General features: G+C 46.5%; 1 protein-coding gene across 1 annotated transcript in view; it reads right to left on the bottom strand.

The window, feature by feature from the left end:
• Positions 1-20932, bottom strand: part of LOC137625999 (mitochondrial-processing peptidase subunit alpha) — a 656206-nt gene that overhangs the window by 357451 nt on the left and 277823 nt on the right. The window contains exon 5 of the mRNA XM_068357083.1: positions 8537-8639. Coding sequence (XP_068213184.1) covers positions 8537-8639 — 103 coding nt within the window. The remainder of the gene's footprint in view (positions 1-8536; positions 8640-20932) is intronic.

Raw genomic sequence — 20932 nt, 5'->3', positions numbered from 1 at the left:
GGGATAGCTGGGACAGAAAAGCTTTTGAACTTGGGATCTCAGAAGGCAGGATTTTGGGTCTTGGCTACAAAGTCCGGGAGAAACTTAAAACTCAGGTTTTTCCCCCCCTTCGAGTGTAAGACCTAGTACGACCGCCTGTGCAGCTCACCGACTCGTTTGGCGGAGGATAGGGCTAGGAGGAAGTCCGTCTTAGGAGTAAGGTCCTTATCAAGAATGTTCCTGAATGGTTCAAAGGGTGGCCTGGAAAGGAACTTGAGGACTCTGGCTACATCCCATTGCGGCACTCTGGAGGAACGGGGGGAGCATGACTGTTCAAAACTCTTAATGAGAAGATATGACGGGATGCTCCGAGGTCGAGTCCTTTGAGGAGGAAGACTTGGCCCAGAGCGGCTCGAACTCCTTTAATCGCCGGGGATGGAAACTCCTAGGTCGTCCCACAGGTGGACCAGGAAATCTGCTATTTCGTGAATAGACACGTCTAACAGCCTCAGGTTCTGGGAGGCGCACCACTTTACAAATGTAGCCCCTTTCGCCTGGTACACTACGACTGATGATCTCCTAAGATAACCTGTCATCCAAGTGGCGGTCCTTGACGAGTACCCTTCCTTCCTCAACAAACGCTCGATAACCTCCACGCGTGTAGCCGGAGGGACCGGGGGTTTTCGTGGAACTTTTCGAAGTGGGGCTGACGAAGAAGGTCCTCCCTGTCTTGCAGCGGCTAGGGAGGGGGGATTGCTAACACCTTCAGGTCTGCGAACCATTCTCTCTCAGGCCACCAGGGAGCTACCAAAGTCATCCGCAGGTCCTTTGACTGTCTGACTCTGTTGAGGACCTGTCTGAGTGTTCCGAAGGGAGGGAAGGCGTACGCGTCGAGGCCGTCCCATGGATGCTGAAAATTGTCCTCGAATGCTGCTATGGGATCCGGGACTGGGGAGCAGAATACCGGGAGCTGGGTGTTGAGTCTCGTGGCGAACAGATCTATCACTGGGGACCCCCTTTTGTCTAGGAGTGTCCGGGCTACCTCCGGGTGAAGGGACCACTCTGAGCCTACTACCTGACCTATCCTGCTGAGACCGTAGGCTAGGACGTTCTTTTTCCCCGGAATGAACCTGGCTGTCAGCTCGATGTGTTCTTTTTCGGCCCAATCCAGGATCTTCGCTGTGAGGTCGTACAGTTCCCTTGACTTGAGCCGCAGTGTTTCCTCGGAGATGATGGACGAACATGCACTTTGGACTGCTAGCAACTCGAGCATGTTTATGTGAAAGGTCCTCTCCTCTTGGGACCACTTGCCATGAGCTCCCCACCCCTCCTTCGATGCGTCCGTGAAGAGCAAAATCTCCGGAGGGGCGGTTGTGAAAGACATCTCTTTTAGAGTGTTCGCCCTTTCTGACCACCAATTCAACGTCTCTTTTGTCTCCGATGACACGCCGACAACCCTGTGCGGAGGCTCCCCCGGGGGCCAGAGCTCTTTCAGGTTCCACTGGACCTCTCTCAGCTTGGGTCTTCCCCCGGGGAACCAACTTTTCCAGAGATATCAGGTGACCTATCAGTCCCTGCCAATCCTTGGCTCTCCTGGGTACGTCTGTTAAGAAGGGGAAAAGGACCTGATCCAAGTTCTCGAGCCTCTCCGTGGAGGGGAATGCTTTCCCCAACTTCGAGTCTAGGACCAATCCCAGATATGTCATCCTGTTGGAGGGTACCAGCTGCAACTTCTCCATGTTGACGGTGATTCCCAAATCTCTGCAGAACTGCAACAACTCCACGCCTTGTTCGTTCAAAACTGCCTCTGAGGCTGAAAGAAGCAACCAGTCGTCCAGGTAGCGGATCAGCCGGATCCCCTTTTTGTGTCCAGGCTGACACTGTGGCGAACGGTCGTCGACAGGCCGAAGCAAAGGGTCCTGAACTGCAGGGACTGGGAACCCCACTTCACTCTGAGGAACTTCCTGCTGGAGGGGTGGACAGGGATCTGGAAATATACATCCTTGAGGTCCAGGGACATCATGAAGTCCCCTTCCCTCAAGGCTGCCAGCATCAACTTCGGAGTGTCCATTTTGAAGTACGTCTTGCTGATAAACTTGTTGAGGGCGGAGAGGTCGATGACCGGTCTCCAACCCCCGGTCGCCTTCTCTACCGGGAGGAGCCTGCTGTAGAACCCTGGGGACGGATCCTCCACTAGTTCCAAGGCTCCCTTGTTCAACATGGCTGACACCTCCTCCTGTAAAGCTGCCTTCTTCATGGGGTTCTAGAGGTGCCAGCCATGCCGTACGATGATCGGGGATCAGAGGGGGCAGCTCCGTCAGGAAGGGGACCCTGTATCCCTCCTTCAGGAATGCTACGGACCACGGGTCCGCTCCGTTGTCCCGCCATGCTTGCCAAAAGTGTTTCAGGCATCCCCCTACCTGAGGCTTCGGCAGGAGAGGGGGGCCTCTCTTCCTACCTCCTTCTGGAGGCGCGGCTCGAACGGCCTCTCCTAGAGCTGGAGTACTTAGGCCTAAAGGAGGCCTGAGGCGTCAAACTTCCTCTACGGGGGGGGCTGAGACGGCTGCTGCCAGGCTGATGAAGGGGTCTCTCTCCTCGATTGGGCTGTAGAAGGGTGGGGCCCTTCCGGTACAACCGTTCTGTGCGAGGGTCTTCTCACGGCTGAGTGTCTGGGGTTCGCGGTTTCCTTCAGCCTCCGGACTCTCTCCATGGTCTCTTCTACTTCTTTCAGGGGGAAGATGAACTCGCCCCACACTGGCGAGTTTCTCAAACATTTTGGCTCACGTTCGGGGAGCTTGCGGGACAGCTTGTTAAGGATTGTGTCCCTCCTCCGAAGCACCCAGTTGGCTGTCTGTGTGAGAGACTGAAAGGTGAGTAATTTCATTGCCTTTCCTCCTGAGCGTATGAGTTCCTGAAGCAGAGCCTGGTTCTCCGGAACCGCTAGATCGTGGGACAGCTGGAAGCTCACCAACGTACAGGCCCACCTGTCAAGCCGAGAGGTCACGTTGATAATGTCTTGGGTCGTATCCTCCATCATGGAAGCCTCGGCCGGGGAAAAGCACACCGGAGCAGAGACGGTCCTATCTTCGGTGTTGCTTTGGTTGAGGGAGGGCACTGCTGCCTCTACCGAATGGGGGCCCCGAGTGCTGACCGTCGGGGAGTAGAACCGCTTCTGGGTCCTCAAACCCGGAAGCAACTTGAAGGACCCCTGGGCCCTGAGGGAGTTCGCCTGCCCCGCGACGTACCGGTCTACATGCTCCCTACCAAACTTGATGTCAGGAGCTAGGGGGAGAGTCAAGGACGGCTTCTGCTGGACAGGGTTATCCACCATCCTCCCCAGCCCCGAGAGCCAAGCCTGCTCCGTCGAAGGCTTAGGTTTGTCTTGGCGATGATGCCGCCTAATGAGGGCCAGAACCTTCCTGTATGACGAGACCTCATCCGACGTACAGTCGCCGACGTCCATCAAGCCGTCGACCACTCGGTCCTCTTCCTCGTGCCCATCTGCGAGCCCGGATGGGTCCATGTGGGAGGCTCCGTCTTCCTCTTCGGGGCGAATCGATAGGGTGGGTCCTTCCGCTACGGGTGGAGCCGCTGAGATGGAGGTAGCCGTCATGGGTCTACCTACGCTCGGGGAGAGCCGTGGTGCATGGGTCCCACGATGTACCACCAGGTATCCATGGAGCTTTAGTTGAGCTGCCAAGGTACCGGGTCCATGTGACGAGCTGCCGAGCCGGCACAGCGGCTCTCTCTGCTGGGCGGATGGAGCCGGTGACTTGGCGGGCAGAGGGACGGCAGAGCCGACCTGAGTCGAGGGCTTCGACCGTCGTGCGGGTCGAGCTGTCGACAAGCGTGGCAGGGGCATAGGGGCTCCAGAGGCCAAGGAGGCAGACAAAGGAGCGGCGGATGCCCTGGTCGACCCGTCATGGGGGAAAGCTGACTAAGCCCACCTGTCTTTGGAAGGGCGCCTACACTTGTTCTTCCACTTCGACGATTTCAACTTCCTTCTGGAAGGGACCGAGCAGGAACGAGACTTCGACTTGCGGGCCCTCTTCCGCTTCGTTCTCCCCTCCCGGGAGTCGTCATCCTCCGAAGATGATGAGTCGTACGACGACGACGAGGAGGAGGAAGAAGAGCTGGAGGAGGAGCTGGTCGCGTCCTCCGAGTCCACTGTTACCGATGTAGGATCCTGTCGTTGTTCTATCAGCGTGAAGGGCTGCATAAAATCAGGCGGGAGCGTCGACGACGGCGCCGGGGGAGTCCGTAGGGACTTCCTCGACGGGAGCCCCCCCTCAAACTCCTCTTCTTGGCGCATCTGCGACCTGAAGGGTGTCCTTGGGGCCATCCAGACGATGGAGTCAGGGTCCGAAGAACCTGTCGGCTGCCTCTCTTTGTCTGCGTCTTCCCCGGGCGCTGCGGTACCTGAAACATTCTGCCACGGAGCGGGGGAAGGAGCCGTAGCCGCCTTCGCCCCCACCGGGTCTTCGGTAGAGACGGGCCCTGCGGGCACCAGAGCCTCGTCTCCCGAACACACTCCCGGCCCCCAGTAGGCCCCCCCACATGCCTGCGACACAACAACATCCACCAAATCAATGAAATCAGACTCATGGGGAACGGCAATGGGCCATTTCCCCGTAACGGACTTACCTTGTCCCTTACTCAGGGTAGGGGAAGGAGACGGGGAACACCGCTCGGAAGGAGTGGCAGGAGAAGCCAAAGGAGAAGTGGCGCCTACCTTCTTCGGGGACCGCTTCGCCGCCGCCTTCTTCTTTGTGGCGTACAGAGCCCACTGGATTTTGGACCACTCTGCACACTCCGGACACATGGCCGCCGGGGAACACACACTGCCCCTGCACGAGGAGCACAGCGAATGAGGGTCTACCTCAGGCTTCGAAAGCCACGCACCACAGGACTTACCAGCCTTAGGCCTGGGGCAACGACATTGGGATTCCCTAACACAACACTAGGAAACACCAAGCAACACAAGACACTGGGAAAGGAGGTGGACAAAGGTGGCACAAAGGAATGAGAGACACGAGGGAAACCCGAGGGAACCACGTGGTAACACAAAGGGTCGGACGGGATGTGAGAGAGCGGCGAGATGTGATCAGCGGCGAGATGTGATCAGCGCCGCGACCAGAAGCTTACTAGTGACCGAGACCTAGGTCCATGCTCTCGCACTCTGACCCGGGTCGCCTCGGGGTGAGTATCCATCCACCACGGAGGGACTCCACTAGAGAAAACGGAGATAGGGGAAACTACTCAAAAATCTGGTTGGTTGGGAGGAGAATCCCAGATACTCCTAAGAAAGTAGTTCGAGGTAAGTACTCCGTGTTGGAACAAATAACAAATAGCTATGAGCTGGTTATGAAATGTAACATTAGAATGGAGTTCTTACCTTCGACACATACGGTAGCGGCTAACGGTGGTGTGTGCGGAGGAGGAGGAGGGAGAGAGAACAGGGAGGGGAGAGACTTGCCGGCAACACGTTTGATACGCAACACTTTTGTAACACTATGTAACATAACCTTAACTTTAAATTCAACTTAACCCTTTTACCCCCAAAGGATGTACTGGTACGTTTCACAAAACCCATCCCTATACCCCCATGGACGTACCGGTACGTCCTTGCAAAAAAATGCTATAAAAAATTTTTTTTTCATATTTTTGATAATTTTTGGAAAAAAATTCAGGCATTTTCCAAGAGAATGAGACAAACCTGACCTCTCTATGACAAAAATTAAGGCTGATAGAGCAATTTAAAATAAATATACTGCAAAATGTGCTGGGAAAAAAATAACCCCCTGGGGGTTGAGGGTTGGAAATTTCCAAAAAGCCTGGGGGTTGAGGGTTGGAAATTTCCAAAGAGCCTGGGGGTAGAGGGGTTAAATGAAATTCAACTTCAAATTTAACTTAAATGAAATTAGCTTACTGTACACACACTTAAAAAAATAAAATGTTAATCTTATGTTAAGCTAAACTTAATTCTAAATTTTGTTTTAATTTTCCTTTTTTTACTTTTCTCCTCCTTCCAGCTTGGCTCTTTTTGCCTCCCTTTCAACTACACTTTTTGACAGCCTTTTAGAAAGGAACCTATCTAGGGATGTTTGCTTTTGTCTCCCCTTCAAAATTTTTTGAAAATAACGTACACAAGTCTCGTCACACAAGGCTAACGCACAACCACTCGCCAACTTGTCCGGGTGCCTCTTTTCCAGAAAATTAGAAAACTCCTGCCACTTCGCTACCATGTCTTTGATTTCTGCCATAGAAAGGCGGCCCTCGTCTTCCACCTCCTCCTCGCTACTGAGCTCCTGCAACACCTCCGAATGTTGCATCTCCTGGAGCTCGATCAATTCCAGTGTCGTGAGCTCTTCCTGATGCTCCTCGACAAGGTCGTTCACGTCTTCCTTGTCTACCTCCAGCCCCATGGACTTTCCAAGAGACACGATTTCATCCATCGCAACAGGTTCAGGGTCATCAGGGTCTGTCGTATCGAACTCTTCAAAGTCCCTCCCAGCGACGGAAGCTGGCCACAATTTCTTCCACACTGAATTAGGAGTTCGTCTTGTGACACTCTGTCATGCATCGTCAATAATTTTCAACAATGTACGATGTTGAAATGTTCCTTCCAAAATTCCCGACGGGTGATATTGGTGTTGTCACTGATATCGAAGCATTTCTTGAATAAATACTCCGTGTACAGTTTCTTGAAGTTAGAAATAACTTGTTGGTCCAAGGGCTGGAGGAGTGGCGTGGTGTTGGGCGGGAGATAAAGGACCTTGATGAACCTGAACTCATCGAGAATGTCCTCTTCGAGACCGGGAGGGAAACCAGGGGCATTGTCGAGGACGGAGAGACATTTCAATGGCAGGTTTTTCTCCGCCAAATATTTTTGACTGCCGGACCAAAGCACAGATTAACCCCTTCTGTGAAGAAATGCCACGTAACCCAAGCCTAAGCATTAGCGCGCCACATCACTTGCATTTTTTCTTTCAAGATCCTTTGGCTCTTGAAAACATGTGGGTTTTCAGAGTGGTACACCATCAGTCACCGCTGACATTGGCACACAAGGCTAGAGTTAACCGGTCCTTCATGGGTTTATGGCCCGGTAGTCTCTTCTCCTCTGCCGTGATGAAAGTCCTCCTGGACATTTTCTTCCAAAATAAGGCCAGTTTCATCGTAGTTGAAGACTTGTTGGGGGATGTAGCCATGTTGGGGGATGACCGAGGCAAAGGTTGTGACGAAGTCCGCGTGGCTTTTGCATTGCAACTTGCTGTTTCCCCATGCCTCACAACCAAGTGTATCCCAGTCCGTTTTATAAGATTACCCAGCCAGCCTAGACTGATTTTGAAGGTTTCTGCTGGCGTCGATGTCTCCCCTTTCTCGCCCGCTTGCTTCCCTTTCAAGTCATCATAGATTCTACTGGCCTTCTCATATACGATCGTATCGATCACGCAATCTCCTGCCAACTGTTTCTCCTTTCTCCATATCAAAAGTAGCCTCTCCATCTCGTCGTGAATATCACTACGCAGCTTGAAAAGGATGATTACTCCTTTGGAGGGCTTGGCGCTCTTTATAGCATCCTTCTGCTTGAGGATGGTACATATAGTCGATGTACTCCTCTCATATTGGCTCGCCAGCTCAGTCACTCTTACGCCACTCTCATGTTTTGCGATTATTTCATGCTTCATCCTCATTATCATCATACGCTTTTTCTTTTCACTACCCTTGTTTGCACTTGCTTGCTTTGGACCCTTTGTTTATTTAATTAATTATGCACTGATTAACGCAAAAAAACACGTAAAAAACAAAACAATACGGCCGATGCTCGAAGATAACTTTACGCGATGGAGATCCGATGGGAAAGACCGAGCGATGCTGTCCTCGTGAGCAGCCTCTCGCACACGCAGCCACCTGGCAGCCACATAGGGAACTACTGTACCTCGTATCTCAAATTCTTCCTCGTATCTCAGAACAAAAATTTGCTCGGAACTCTCCTCGTATCTCAATTTTCCCATATGTTGGGACGCTCATATCTGAAAGTATTACTGTACTTAAGGATCCCATAGGCAGTCACACATCAAAAAGTAAAAGAATGAAAGGGAAATTTTTTTTCACTTTTAGGCCAGTTAATCAAAAATCTTTATTTGGTTTTAGAGGAGGAGTAAGACATCTGTATTCCACCAAGCCAAGATAAAAAGAGGCAACTGTTTACTAGTGCTGGTGTGAGCCTGGTGGTGGGTCTAACTCCACTAACCCCCTAGCGGAGGGTAGTTACACCTCGAAAAAGCTTTAATGGCTGGTTCCAGCTAGCGCCAAAATAATAATCATATGTAAAGAGCCTAAGGTTTGTATATAGCACTGGAACAAATGCAATTTCACAAAACTGTAATTTTGTACTACTGGATTCACACAGAAAGGTTTACTTATAATATTCTTTACTTACCCAGACAACAACAAACTTATGATCTAAGTTAAACTACCACAGCAGCAATTTAATCTAAGTTTGATGCAGAATTCACCCTTACATCTATTTTAAGAAAAATTATAACTTCCTTACTTCATCATCAGTTAATCTAGGGCGCAAAATTACTTCAGAGAGCACTTCTACAGCATCTGTCATTCCTTTTGATTCTACTGATGCTGCATATATGAGAGTATCTCTGTAAATAAAGATAATTTTACAGTAAGAGGTCCAAATCAATTCCCCTCAAAATTCAATTTCAAGGTAAAGTAATGGAATTTTGATAAAATTTATTATTTCAATACTTTCCTGGGGGTCCTTAGTACTGTACTTCCTTGTCAAAGCCTTCCCTTTTCAACCTCTAACATTGAAAAATTATAATGATTCTCTCTCCCTCCCTCAAACTGCCTGCCTCCCTAGTATGTTCGGTAATGCCACCTGCCGATTATCGATAATCAACAATCTTGGCGTTGTGCGGCTTCACATCTGAAAGTTGCACTTGAACCTAATGAACCTCTGACTTCACTAACAAGTTAGAGAGGAGAGGAGGAGCAGGTGAACCCCAGGTAAGTATTGAAATAAACTTTACTATCAAAATGACAAATTTGAGAGTAATTTGCATTTTTCCTAATGATACAAACCTTGAGCTATTTATAGGGATTATACTTTTAGCGAAGCTGGAAGACTAGGCTTAAGATTTTTAGGGAGTTGTAACTATCCTACCGCTAGTTAGAGGGTAGTGGGAGGTTAAGGGGGGTAGCCAGCTAGCTACCCTCCTCTCACACACACCAGTGTTATTCAGTCCCTTTTACTACAGATAGGATTTATCGGGGGACAGGTTGATAGCGGGCCAATTTCTGGAAATACCTCAAGGTTTGTGGCGATAGGAAAAAATACAAATTACTTCCAAATTTGTCATTTGCTCTGGCACTAAATATAAACACTTTCACTATTTATAGAGATGACTCACCCATTAGGAGGGTGGAAGCCTGAACCAACTGGGTGGTACTAACTCGGGGATTTCCCTTATGCGCTCTGCACGTAACAGGGAGAAACCCTAACACCTCGCTAAATTCATGTAAATCTGTGAAACTGTGTGATACTAGCAGTGTGACTAGTCTAGGTAAGACTTGGATATGCTTCAACACTGTGTTCAAATATTCATACAGCACTGGTGTTATTGGTTAGATTCTGCACCTGTATAGAAAAGGGATTTTGACGTAGGAAAAATCTATTTCTGGGCGAGGGACCTGTGCCGCCCAGTGAATAAGCTCCATTTAGCACTTATTCTTAGGTAATTTACTGCTAAATATACCAGAGAAAAAATGTAAAGGAGTGCTAGGTTAACTAGCTCGCTCACCTATTGGTGTCGGTATAAAATTGGGCGTATAATCCAGAGGTCCCGCACTATTTAGATTCATCCACGACAAAGATCCCAATAGAGGAGAGCCGTTCAACCTCACTCGGCACCACCAACTCTGCATCCGCTCAGAACCCAACTCCTTAGCACCCAAAGTTTGGGGACTCCAAGGGAGAGGAGCTGGGAGGGTTCACTGGGCGGCACAGGTCCCTCGCCCAGAAATAGATTTTTCCTACGTCAAAATCCCTTTTCTGGGCTCGAACCTGTGCCGCCCAGTGAATCTATACAAGAGAAATGTCACCAAACTTGCAAAATAAAGGAAAAAACATAAGCGTAAGGGAAATACAGGATGCTTTAATCAGAGATGAGTGCCACAAAACAATTATAAGGGTATCTTAAGAGGAACATAATCCACTTGGTGGAACAACTGACAAATAAGGTAAGGTATAATAATGCCGTGAGTGATGATATATACAGATACTCAGGAGTCAAAAATTAACAAATATAATAATAGTAATCAGGTGCGAAACCAACAAATACAAATAGGGTATAAATGAGGTAGGTAAGGGGGAGAGATAAAATAACAAGGAATTAACATATGAGTTACCTGGGGGTAACTACGCTCCCTGCAGCTACTGTAGGAAATTTAAGGGCTTCCAAATGTTTAAGGTAGTGTTTCTTGAACACTGAGGGTGACTTCCACCCTGTATACCTGGAAAGATCCGTAAAATTCATGTGGTGAAAAAAGTTCACCGAAGTAGCAACCGCTCTGATATCATGTGCAAGAGGAAAAGAGTCAGGGCTAGCTTGTTTAATAAAATACAAAATTTGTTGCCTGATCCCTTTAATGGTAATGGTACCGCCTTGTTCTCTAACGAATAGAGGCCCCGAGGAGTTAGAGGAGGTCCGAGATAAATAAGACCTAAGAGTAGTAACAGGGCACAGAGACGGATCTTGCGTGAGGGGAACAATTTTCCAGGAGGACCATCTGTTCTGAGGGTCTTCGTTCTTAGCTAAAAAGAATTTGTTAGGTGAAAGAAGGACCTCTCCCGAAGGAAGGAACTCAATATGACCCGGGTCTCTTGACAAAGCTGCCAGTTCAGAAATTCTTGCCCCGGAAGCCAAACTCACCAGGAAAAGTGTTTTCCTGAGAAGGGGAATGTAATCACAAGAACTGTTAATGGTATCAGAAGCCAATTTGAGTACATCATTAAGGAACCAGGTAACCGGGGTAGGACGAGTAACCGGTTTCAGTCTGGCACAGGCTTTCGGAATAGAAGCTAACACAGAGTTGGTTAAGTCTATGTTAAAACCCACTAGGAATATCTTTTTCAAGGCAGATTTAATAGTGGTGATAGTATTGGCTGCCAGACCTGATTCTAATAAAGTTCTAAAGAAAGTGACTGTAAGGTTCAAGTTCATACAGTGTACGTCTGAGTCTATCAAAAATTTAGCCAACTTTTTAACCGCAGAATCATATTGGCGGATGGTGGAATCCCGTTTATCTGATTCTAGGAACAGGGTGTTTTGAGGATCGATATTGGCCCCATGCATGGCCGCAAACTTCATGAAGTCCATAAAGTTAGGGTGCTCTGAATGTTTGAGAAAGCGTACACAACGCGTGTTTGTACTATCTGAGACAGAACCGGATTGGGTATCGGGTGAGGATGTAGTCTCAACTCTCGCAGGAGAGGATACCAATTGCTCTTGGGCCAGTTGGGTGCGACCAAGGCTACTCGTCCCTTGAAGGATCTCAGCTTGTCTAGGACTTTCAGTAAAAGATTCACCGGGGGAAAGAGATAAATCCTTTCCCAGATGTCCCAATTCTGTGACATAGCGTCTGTGGCGTAGGCCTGAGGGTCTAGATTGGGAGCCACATATACTCTCAACTTGTGGTTGGACTCCGTGGCGAAGAGATCCACTTGGAGACCCGGAACCCGAGAGAGAATCCACCGGAATGACTTTAGATCGAGTGACCATTCCGATTCTAGAGGGGAGGTCCGGGACAGGGCGTCCGCCACTACGTTCCGGACTCCCGCCAGGTGGATTGATTGATTGATTGATTGAAAGTTTTCTGGCATCCTGACATCTAAGGTCATTGACGCCGATACCATTTACTGTATATGAAAATTAAAAGAGAATTCGATTAAAACCATAAAAATTAAGAAGTCATTAAAATAGTTAAATAGTTTTCAGAAGACCTGCTTCTGAAATAAATCTAAAAATTCCGCTCGCATAGTAAGACACATCATGTCCAAGAATCTTGGCAAGGATAAACCTGCCATCCTCACCTCGAGCCTCAAACAGATATCTATTTCTTAAGTTAGTAAAATTAGGGCATTCGGTCAACAAATGCCTCACTGTTAAAGGTACTAAGCAGTCCTCGCAATACGGTTGGTGTTGGCCCTTCAGCAGAAACTCGTGTGTCAACCGTGTGTGACCAATACGGAGACGACAAAGAGTCGTCTCCCATTTTCGGGGAATCATGTTATACCTCCAAGGTGATATGATATTTGTTACTTCCCTCATTTTATTGCCGTCTTGACTGTCCCAGTGCTGTTGCCATTTATCACAAACCAATTTCTTGATGTAAGGTAGGAGATCGTTACATGGAATGGGATACCTCCTTGGTAGCAACTCGGATGCCGCATTCTTCGCCAGTAAATCTGCCTTCTCATTCCCAGACACACCTACATGTGCTGGAACCCAACAAAATCGAACAGTTATACCTTTCCGTCCAATAATAAAAAGCCATTCTAAAATCTTTAAAACTAGAGGGTTACTAGAATTAAAAACTTCTAAAGCTTGAAGAACACTCCTTGCATCACTAAAAATTGTAAAATTACCCTCCTTTTCCAAAGCTATTTTCTCAATAGCGGTTAATATGCCATACAGTTCGGCAGTAAATATGGAAGCTGTTAGAGGAAGTGCACCTCTACAATTAAAATCATTACTATGTACTCCAAATCCAACGCCAGCATCAGATTTGGAGCCATCAGTATATATAAAAGTCGATCCCCTATGTTCTTCGACATGTTCCATAAAAAGAGACCTGGATTCTAAGTCAGTCATATTCTTCTTAACTCCAATAAAGTATTTACAAAAAGATATGTCAGGTAATTTCCATGGAGGCGTTGATGATACCTTGAATGGAAGTACCTTATTTCTAATTATATCCAGACTATTTAAAAATCGTTTCACCCGAAAGCCATAAGGTTGAGGAGATTTTGGGTGCAACTCAAAGTATGATGCGTGTCTTACAAGGCTTGCAGTCTGAAAGGCTAGAGAGCTAGGGAGTCTTTGCAATCTAAACCAATACCGAAGAATGGAAGACATTCGGTAAAGGTCTAGAGGTAACTCTCCAGCATCAACAAGGAGACTTGGGATAGGCGAGGTTTTAAAAGCTCCAGTAGATAATCTAATACCTGCATGATGTATCGAGTCTAATATTTTTAACCGGCTTGGGGTGGCTGAAGAATATACCTCACAACCATAACTAATTTTGGAAAAAATCAAGGCCTTGTATAATTTTAAAATAGTATTGCGGTCTGCCCCCCATGAAGTATGGGACAATACTTTTAAGATATTCAGAGCTTCAACACATTTAGCTTTTAGCGCTTTTAGGTGAGAAACCCATGTAAGTCTACAGTCAAATATCAAACCTAAAAATTTGGTTTCCGATACACATGGTATCCGTTGACCTTTAATGTATATATCCGGGTCTGGATGTACTCCCCGGATACGACAAAAATGGACAATGGTAGTTTTACTTGTCGAGAACTTGAATCCATTCATGTCAGCCCACTGGATAATTTTATCAATAGAGAGTTGGATTTTTCTCTCAACCATTGCCATTCTAGTGCCAGCAAATGATATTGAGAGATCATCCACAAATAGTGTTGAGAGAACATCCTGGGGAATGGCTGAGGATATCCTATTAATTGCTAGTGCAAAAAGGGTTACACTCAGCACACTACCCTGAGGAACTCCTTCTTCCTGGCACTTACTCTCTGATAGAGTTTCCCCCACTCTCACTTGAAAAACTCTACGTGAAAGAAATGCCTGAATAAATAGTGGCAGCTCTCCTCTCAATCCCAATTCATGAATGGTTTTAAGAATACCATATCTCCATGTGGTATCATATGCCTTTTCAAGGTCAAAAAATACTGTAACATGGTGCTGTTTGGAAGCAAAGGCTTCACAAATAGATGACTCAAGTCGTATCAACACATCAGTCGTTGAGTGCATTTTTCGGAATCCACATTGAATCGGTGATAAAATACCTTTCTTTTCAAGGTACCATATCAGCCTTGCATTGACCATCTTCTCCATGATTTTACATAAACAAGATGTCAATGCAATAGGACGATAGTTTGCTGCTAAAAACTTGTCTTTACCGGGTTTTAAAAAGGCTAAAATAATGGCTAGTTCCCAAACACTTGGGTAGCTATGATCATGCCATATTCTATTAATAATGCTTAAAATAAATAGCTTTGTATTAAAATGTACATGTTTAATCATTGCATATGGAATTCCATCGGGTCCAGGGGCTGTATCGTTGCAATGAGCAAGTGCGGAATCAAATTCTCTTTCAGTGAAAGGAGAATTATACGACTCTTTCCTTCTTGTTGCAAAATTTAAAATTTTCTTTTCTTCAGTGCTCCTATACTGGTGACCAGGGGCTCCTTCACACTTGCTGGATACATTTGAAAAATGATTAGCCAGGGCATTGCTAACTTCATTTGCTTCAGTTACATACTGGCCATTCACCTTCAACACTGGTGGTGGGTTGGGGGTGAATTTGCCAGCTATCTTTTTTACTTTCCTCCACACAGAAGATGGTGGTGTTCTACTGTTAATAGAGGAAACAAAAGACATCCATGACTGGCGCCTTGCTTCTTTCATGGCACGACGGAACTATGCTCTACATTTCTTGTACATTATTAAATTCTCATCAGTTCTGCGTCTACGCAATCGTGTTAGAGATCTTCTTGTGGCTCTGTGGAGTGCAGTTAGTTCTGAAGACCACCACGGGACTGGTCGTCGTTTGAATAACCCTGTTGTTTTGGGAATTGAATTGACTTCTGCTGTATGAAGAGTTCCATTCAGTAGGTCTATGGCATCATCAACACTTTCAAACTGTTCTGCTCTCCCTTCGATTTCACTTAGCTCACAAAATTTAACCCAGTCTGCCTTGTCTAGATTCCAACGTGGCGATATTTGCAAAGGCGGACCCTTGTTGGTGTTTATAATGATTGGTGCATGATCACTAGTATGCCAATCATCTAATGTCCTCCAATCAAAATCAAGAAGGCAGTTAGAGCTTGCAATTGAAAGGTCAATGCATGACAAAGTACCTGTCTGAACACGAAAGTGTGTGGGCTCTCCTGTATTAAGGAGCCCCACATCCTCATTCTCCACAATTGATGAGATAATATTGCCCCTTGTGTTGGCCAAAACATCACCCCATAAAGGATGTCTACCATTCATATCTCCCAGTAAGAGAAAAGGTTGAGGGGGTTGTTGAATGACCTCTGCTAAATCATCATATAAAATATTATCATTTGGAGGTAAGTACAGAGAGCATATTGTATATTTTCTCCCTATATCAATTTGTACAACAACTGCCTGCAGGGTTGTACGTATAGACATGGGTATTTGGGGAACATCTCGACGAATGTACATGAGACTTCCGCCATGGCTCCCTGCTTGTTGATTATAAAGTGTTCTATAGCTAACATACTCTCGAGGACTAGGAGTGTTAGAATCAAGCATACTTTCCTGTAGACATACAATTATGGGGGAATGCTCATGAATTAGGAGCTTAAGTTCTTCATATTTCGCCCTCAAACCCTGACAGTTCCATTGCAAAATGGAGGAGAAAACTATGGATTATTTCTGGAAGACATCTTGGATGAGGTCTTCCCATTAGCAGTTTTTAATGTAACATTATTACCAGTGTGTTTCTTCAGAGGTGGTCTTGTTATGTTGGGTTTAACGTTGGTGTTTTTCTTTGTATTCTTTTTATCTATTTGTTGAGGTGGATGGTGGACCTCAACTTGAATTTCTGATTTATTCAGTCCATCTTCTGGTTCATTAGAAACATCAACAGACAAAACATCAAATTTATTTGATGTCATAACCTTAACGTTTCTAATGGAGGGTGGAGAGAGAGATGGAGGTCTCTCTCTTTTGCGATTAATAGATGGTGGGATTCGAGGTTTTTGCACCTTTCCCACAACAGGTGCATCAGGTAAGTTAGTCTTAAGTGGAACCTCCATCAGATCAGGCAAGGACATGGCCTGAGAGAGGTTTGTATTACTTTTTGTAATGGCGGCTGAAGGCTGTACAGCAATGGGCAATGACCTAGTGTTAATACACCGTGGTAAAGCCTCAGGAGGTGATAAGGTTACCTCGTTATTTGACATTTTGTCAGATAGTATACTTTTTTTTGAGCTATTGGCAGTGCTAGGTTGGTTTGATTTTAATGCCTTAGCATATGTATTTGATTTATTTAATAGTCTTTTGGCATGGGTCACACTTATGTGTTCTAAGTTTGATTTGTTGAGGGCAGCTTCCTCCAACTTATATAGCTCGCAAATCTTGTCTGTGGATTTGTGATTCGAGCTGCAATTTAAACACCTGGCTCCAAGTGCACACTCTCCATGGTAAGATTTGGAGCAAATACCACACATCTTCTCATTTTTGCAAACTTTGGACGGGTGCCCAAATTTAAAACAATTAAAGCATTGCAATGGCTTCTGCTTGAAGGGTCTTACTTTAATCCTTTCGTTCTCGATAATAATATGAAAAGGTACATCAGCATCCTGGAACGTAAGGATTATCATTGATGTACCTGGGACTTTATGAACTTTCCAAACATTTAATGGACACATGGCCAGTATCTCCTCCTCTGTAAAATCATATAGGTCTCTGTTAAAAACTACGCCCCTTCCGTAGCTAAAATTTAGGTGGGGTTTGACATCTAACTTAATGTCATCATTATTTATTTTCATATTGGACAATATTACCGACTGTGTACTGGATTTGGCATGGATAAGGAAACTATTTTTTCCGAAACGAGATATATCGCCTGGTACAATAGTTCCTACTTTTTTCTGAATCAATTTGCATATTTTAAAATAATTCCCTGTAACTCCCTTTGATTCAGCTATAAGCCACATCGGTGGTTTTGGATTTCTCTGGGAGGGCATGACTAAATCTGTGCCTTTTTCCAACCAATCGGCAGGCCTGTACACATCTAAATCTTTTGGTACCTTATCGCAGAGAGCAGCCGCGACATTCAAGTTATTAATTTTAATATTCAAATTACTTATTGCACTAAATGCTTCGTCATAACTACTATAAGATATCCATGAATCCCAAGTTTCAGCTTCAAGTTTCATCCTTATTTCTTTTATGCATCCATAGCATTCAAATGCTTTACATAGATCATCATAATTTGTTTCTATTGAAATTTGTGTAACATGGAGGATTCGAAGTTTCCTCGTGTTACCCAAATTACTCGATTTAGAAATATCAGTAGAATGGTCCTTTCCCGTTCCGAGGTCATCAACAGAGCTATCCCTTATCACATTAGCAGAGTTCGTCAACAGTGCCGGGGGAGAGTCAGCGTATCCAGGGGATGGGGGTTCGTTCCTTAAAGAATCCATAATAGTAAAGAGAGGGAAAAGAGTTAGTTTGATGTACCTGCTCGAGAATGTTAGGCCATCACGCGTCGGAAAGGAAATTTGCACTCTCTACTATCGGCACAATGAGAGTATACTTCCCAGATGGTCCACTCCATACCCTACCCGAAGGATAGCATCAAAACAGATATAGAGGCACAGGTGTAAGCTGAACCCGCCTGTTAGGACTGAGACCAAGAAATTATGGAATCATCCTCCCCATATCTATAATGACGGGCTTCCGGCCAAAAGCCGAGAGTCCTACCCCAAGCATTGGATCCCCCTGGATTCCGAAGACCCAACACTTGAGAATAGTTCCGCCAAAAAGGTCCAAACCATCTTCGGGATGGCTGAAATCATCCAATACTCTCATATATAGCTTTGAATGCAAACACCTCCCAACCGCGATACCTCCTCCCACTCATCAAAGCAGGCAGCAATAAAGGATGTATGAACATCCCCGCCGGGGCTACAATGGATGTGAAAACATCCAAGCCATAGGAGAAAAGAAAAAAAAAAAATAAATAAATATATATGTACATAATATATACACACATATGAGGGAAATTTTTCTCATAGAGTTTGGAAAGCAAGACTAAAGAAAGTTTGTGAAATTAGGATAAGGTTGAAGTAGTATTGAGAAAAAGAAAAAGGTAAAAGAGAGAAATTTAGATTCGAACTGGGGGAGCAATTTCCCCAAGTTCGAGAGCCCTCTTGCCCGTCACCAAGTTTCAGCACGGGAATTAAATGCCGTGCTGAAGCTTAATGACTTCATCAAGGCATTCTCTCATTAAGAGGGTCCCGCCAGGTGGACGGCTGAAAGATGCCAACGGTTCGAGGCTGCTAGGGAGAATATGGCTACTAGAACATGGTTCAGAGGCCCTGATTTTGATCCGCCTCTGTAGAGGCAGCGGACCACCACTTCGCTGTCGAGAACCAGGCGAAGGTGTTGTCTCTTGGGTGGAGCGAGTCGTTTCAGGGTTAGAAGAACTGCCATGGCCTCCAGCACATTGATGTGAAGTTGGCGGAATAAGGGAGACCAAAGACCTTGAACTTTCCTGAGCTGAGAATAGCCTCCCCAACCTGACAGGGATGCGTCCGTGTGAATGATTAACTTCGGAGGCGGAAATCGAAGGGGAACTGACTTTGACAGATTGTTGGCCCTTGTCCAAGGTAGAAGTCTTTCCCGGAGAATGGGAGGAAGGCGGACTTTCCTGTCCCGGAGCTTCCGGTTCGCCTTCGAACGCCAGACACGATTGATATCTTTCAATTTTGCCTTCAGAAGTAGATCCGTCACTGAAGCAAATTGAAGGGACCCTAGGATCCTCTCTTGGAGTCGTCTGGAACTTACTTTGTCTTTGAGAAAGCGTTTGGTGTTCATTGCAATCTCTAACCTCTTGGGTTTGGGAAGACACAGAGTATGAGATATAAGATCCCATTGCAGGCCGAGCCATTGGAACTTTGATTTCGGAAGAAGACGGGACTTCTTGAAGTTGATCTGGAAGCCTAGAGATTGAAGGTACTGGATGACTCTGTGAGTGGCTTTTAGGCAATTTTGGGAGGTGTCTGACCAAATGAGCCAGTCGTCCAGATAGGCTACTACTTGAATCCCTTGATTTCTGAGTTCCTGAACAGCAACTTCTGCTAACTTTGTGAAGATCCTTGGGGCGATGTTGAGCCCAAAGGGCATCACCTTAAAGGAGTAATTTTTGTCCCCTAGGCGGAAGCCTAGATACGGACGGAAGTGTCTCGCTATCGGGACGTGATAATAGGCGTCTGTAAGATCGATAGAGGTGGTGACGGCCCCACGGGGAAGTAAGGTCCGCACCTGCGAGACGGTAAGCATTCGAAACTTGTCGCATTGAATGGACAAGTTGAGAAGGGATAGGTCTAGAATCACTCTTCTCTTGTCCGAATCCTTCTTCGGGACACTGAACAGCCGACCCTGAAACTTAAGGTGTTTCGTTTCTTGTATGGCGTTCTTTTGTAACAGGTCCTGGACAAATTCGACTAGGTCCGGAGTGGAATGTTGATGAAATCTGTTCGGAGGTGGAGGTCCTTGAATCCAACTCCATCCCAGTCCCTTGGAGATGATACTGAAAGCCCAGGGACTGAATCTCCATTTGTTGCGGAAGGCATAAAGCCTCCCCCCTACCTGCTGCACCTCAGTATTGGTTTGAGGAGTTGCCTCCGAGTCCGCCTCGGAAGTTCTTTCCCTTACGAAAGACTCTTCCTCTACCTCTGTTCTGGTTAGAACCACGATGGTAGCCTCTACCTCTGTTATAACTCTGGGAAGAGCTATGAGCCTCATAAGACTGGTTAAAGGCAGGAGAAGTGGTGGAGGCACCGGAAAGCTGGCTCTTAGGGAGCAGAACGGTGACATAGTCGTCCGAAGGAGCCTGAGAGGTGGAAGGCTGTGCAGGAGCAACGGGAGATGGAGGAAGAGGCAGTCGGAAATTGGACGAACTACTCTGCTGTTGCCTGAACTGGGTGGAGGTATACGGGCGGAGCTTCTTCCTACCCCGGGCTTGGTAATTTGCGGGGTCATATTTCCGTTTAGGAGTCAAACCCCAACGGGCTTTAAGGCTCTGATTGACTCTAGTGGCCTCTGCCAAGACTTCCTCTACAAGATCTTCAGGGAAGAGATTTGAACCCCAGCAGGAGGACCGGATAAGCTTATTAGGCTCGTGCCTAATGGTCGCCTCAGCCAGGACGTGTTTGCGACACCTACGTTTAGCAGTAGCGAAGTCATAAAGGTCGTAGTATAATGACTGCAACGTAGCCTTATTGAGAGACTTAAAGATACTCTCAGTATCATAAGTCAAGGCTATCGACTCCGTGGATGTGGCCAAGTTCAGAGTTCGGCCAACACGTAGGCGGGAATCATACTCCTGTTTAATGAGGGATTCCGGGAGACGGGGAAGCCGCTCACTAAACAAGACTGAGGCACAGTCCGCTGATAGCTTGCCAGAGGTAAAAGTGGTATGGACGTTGTCCCAACACTCAATGCCAGAAGGAAGAAGGAGGGAGATCGGATCCACCTCTCGGATGGGAGGCAAGGGCTTCTCCTCCAGAGCATATTGGAAAGCAAGCTCTGCTACCTTATTAACACATGGAGTCACGGTGTTTTTATCCATTAAAAACATTGTGAAGGAACTCTTATACGGCGTTAACATGGTGTTGGCGCAACCGATGTCGTTCAAGAACCTAGCCCAAACAGATTGGGCTTGCTCTTTTGGGAAGATGACGGTCTCTTTGGGGACCTTATCTAGCCGAACCAGAGCTTCCTCGGTAAGCCTGGCATAACCATGAAATGGAAATGCCAGACCAGGAGGAAAGAATTCAAAGTCCTCTAGAGGACGAGTGCCAAGACCTTCCAAAGTTAACATTCCGTCTGAGAACGGAGAATGAAGAGCCATGCGCCAAGGATTATTCTTGGTAAAC

The sequence above is a fragment of the Palaemon carinicauda genome, chromosome 33 (genome assembly GCF_036898095.1).
Source record: "Palaemon carinicauda isolate YSFRI2023 chromosome 33, ASM3689809v2, whole genome shotgun sequence".
In the NCBI taxonomy this organism is placed as follows: domain Eukaryota; kingdom Metazoa; phylum Arthropoda; class Malacostraca; order Decapoda; family Palaemonidae; genus Palaemon; species Palaemon carinicauda.
The sequence above is the reverse complement of the archived record's forward strand: the minus strand, read 5'-3'. Positions and strand labels throughout refer to the sequence as shown.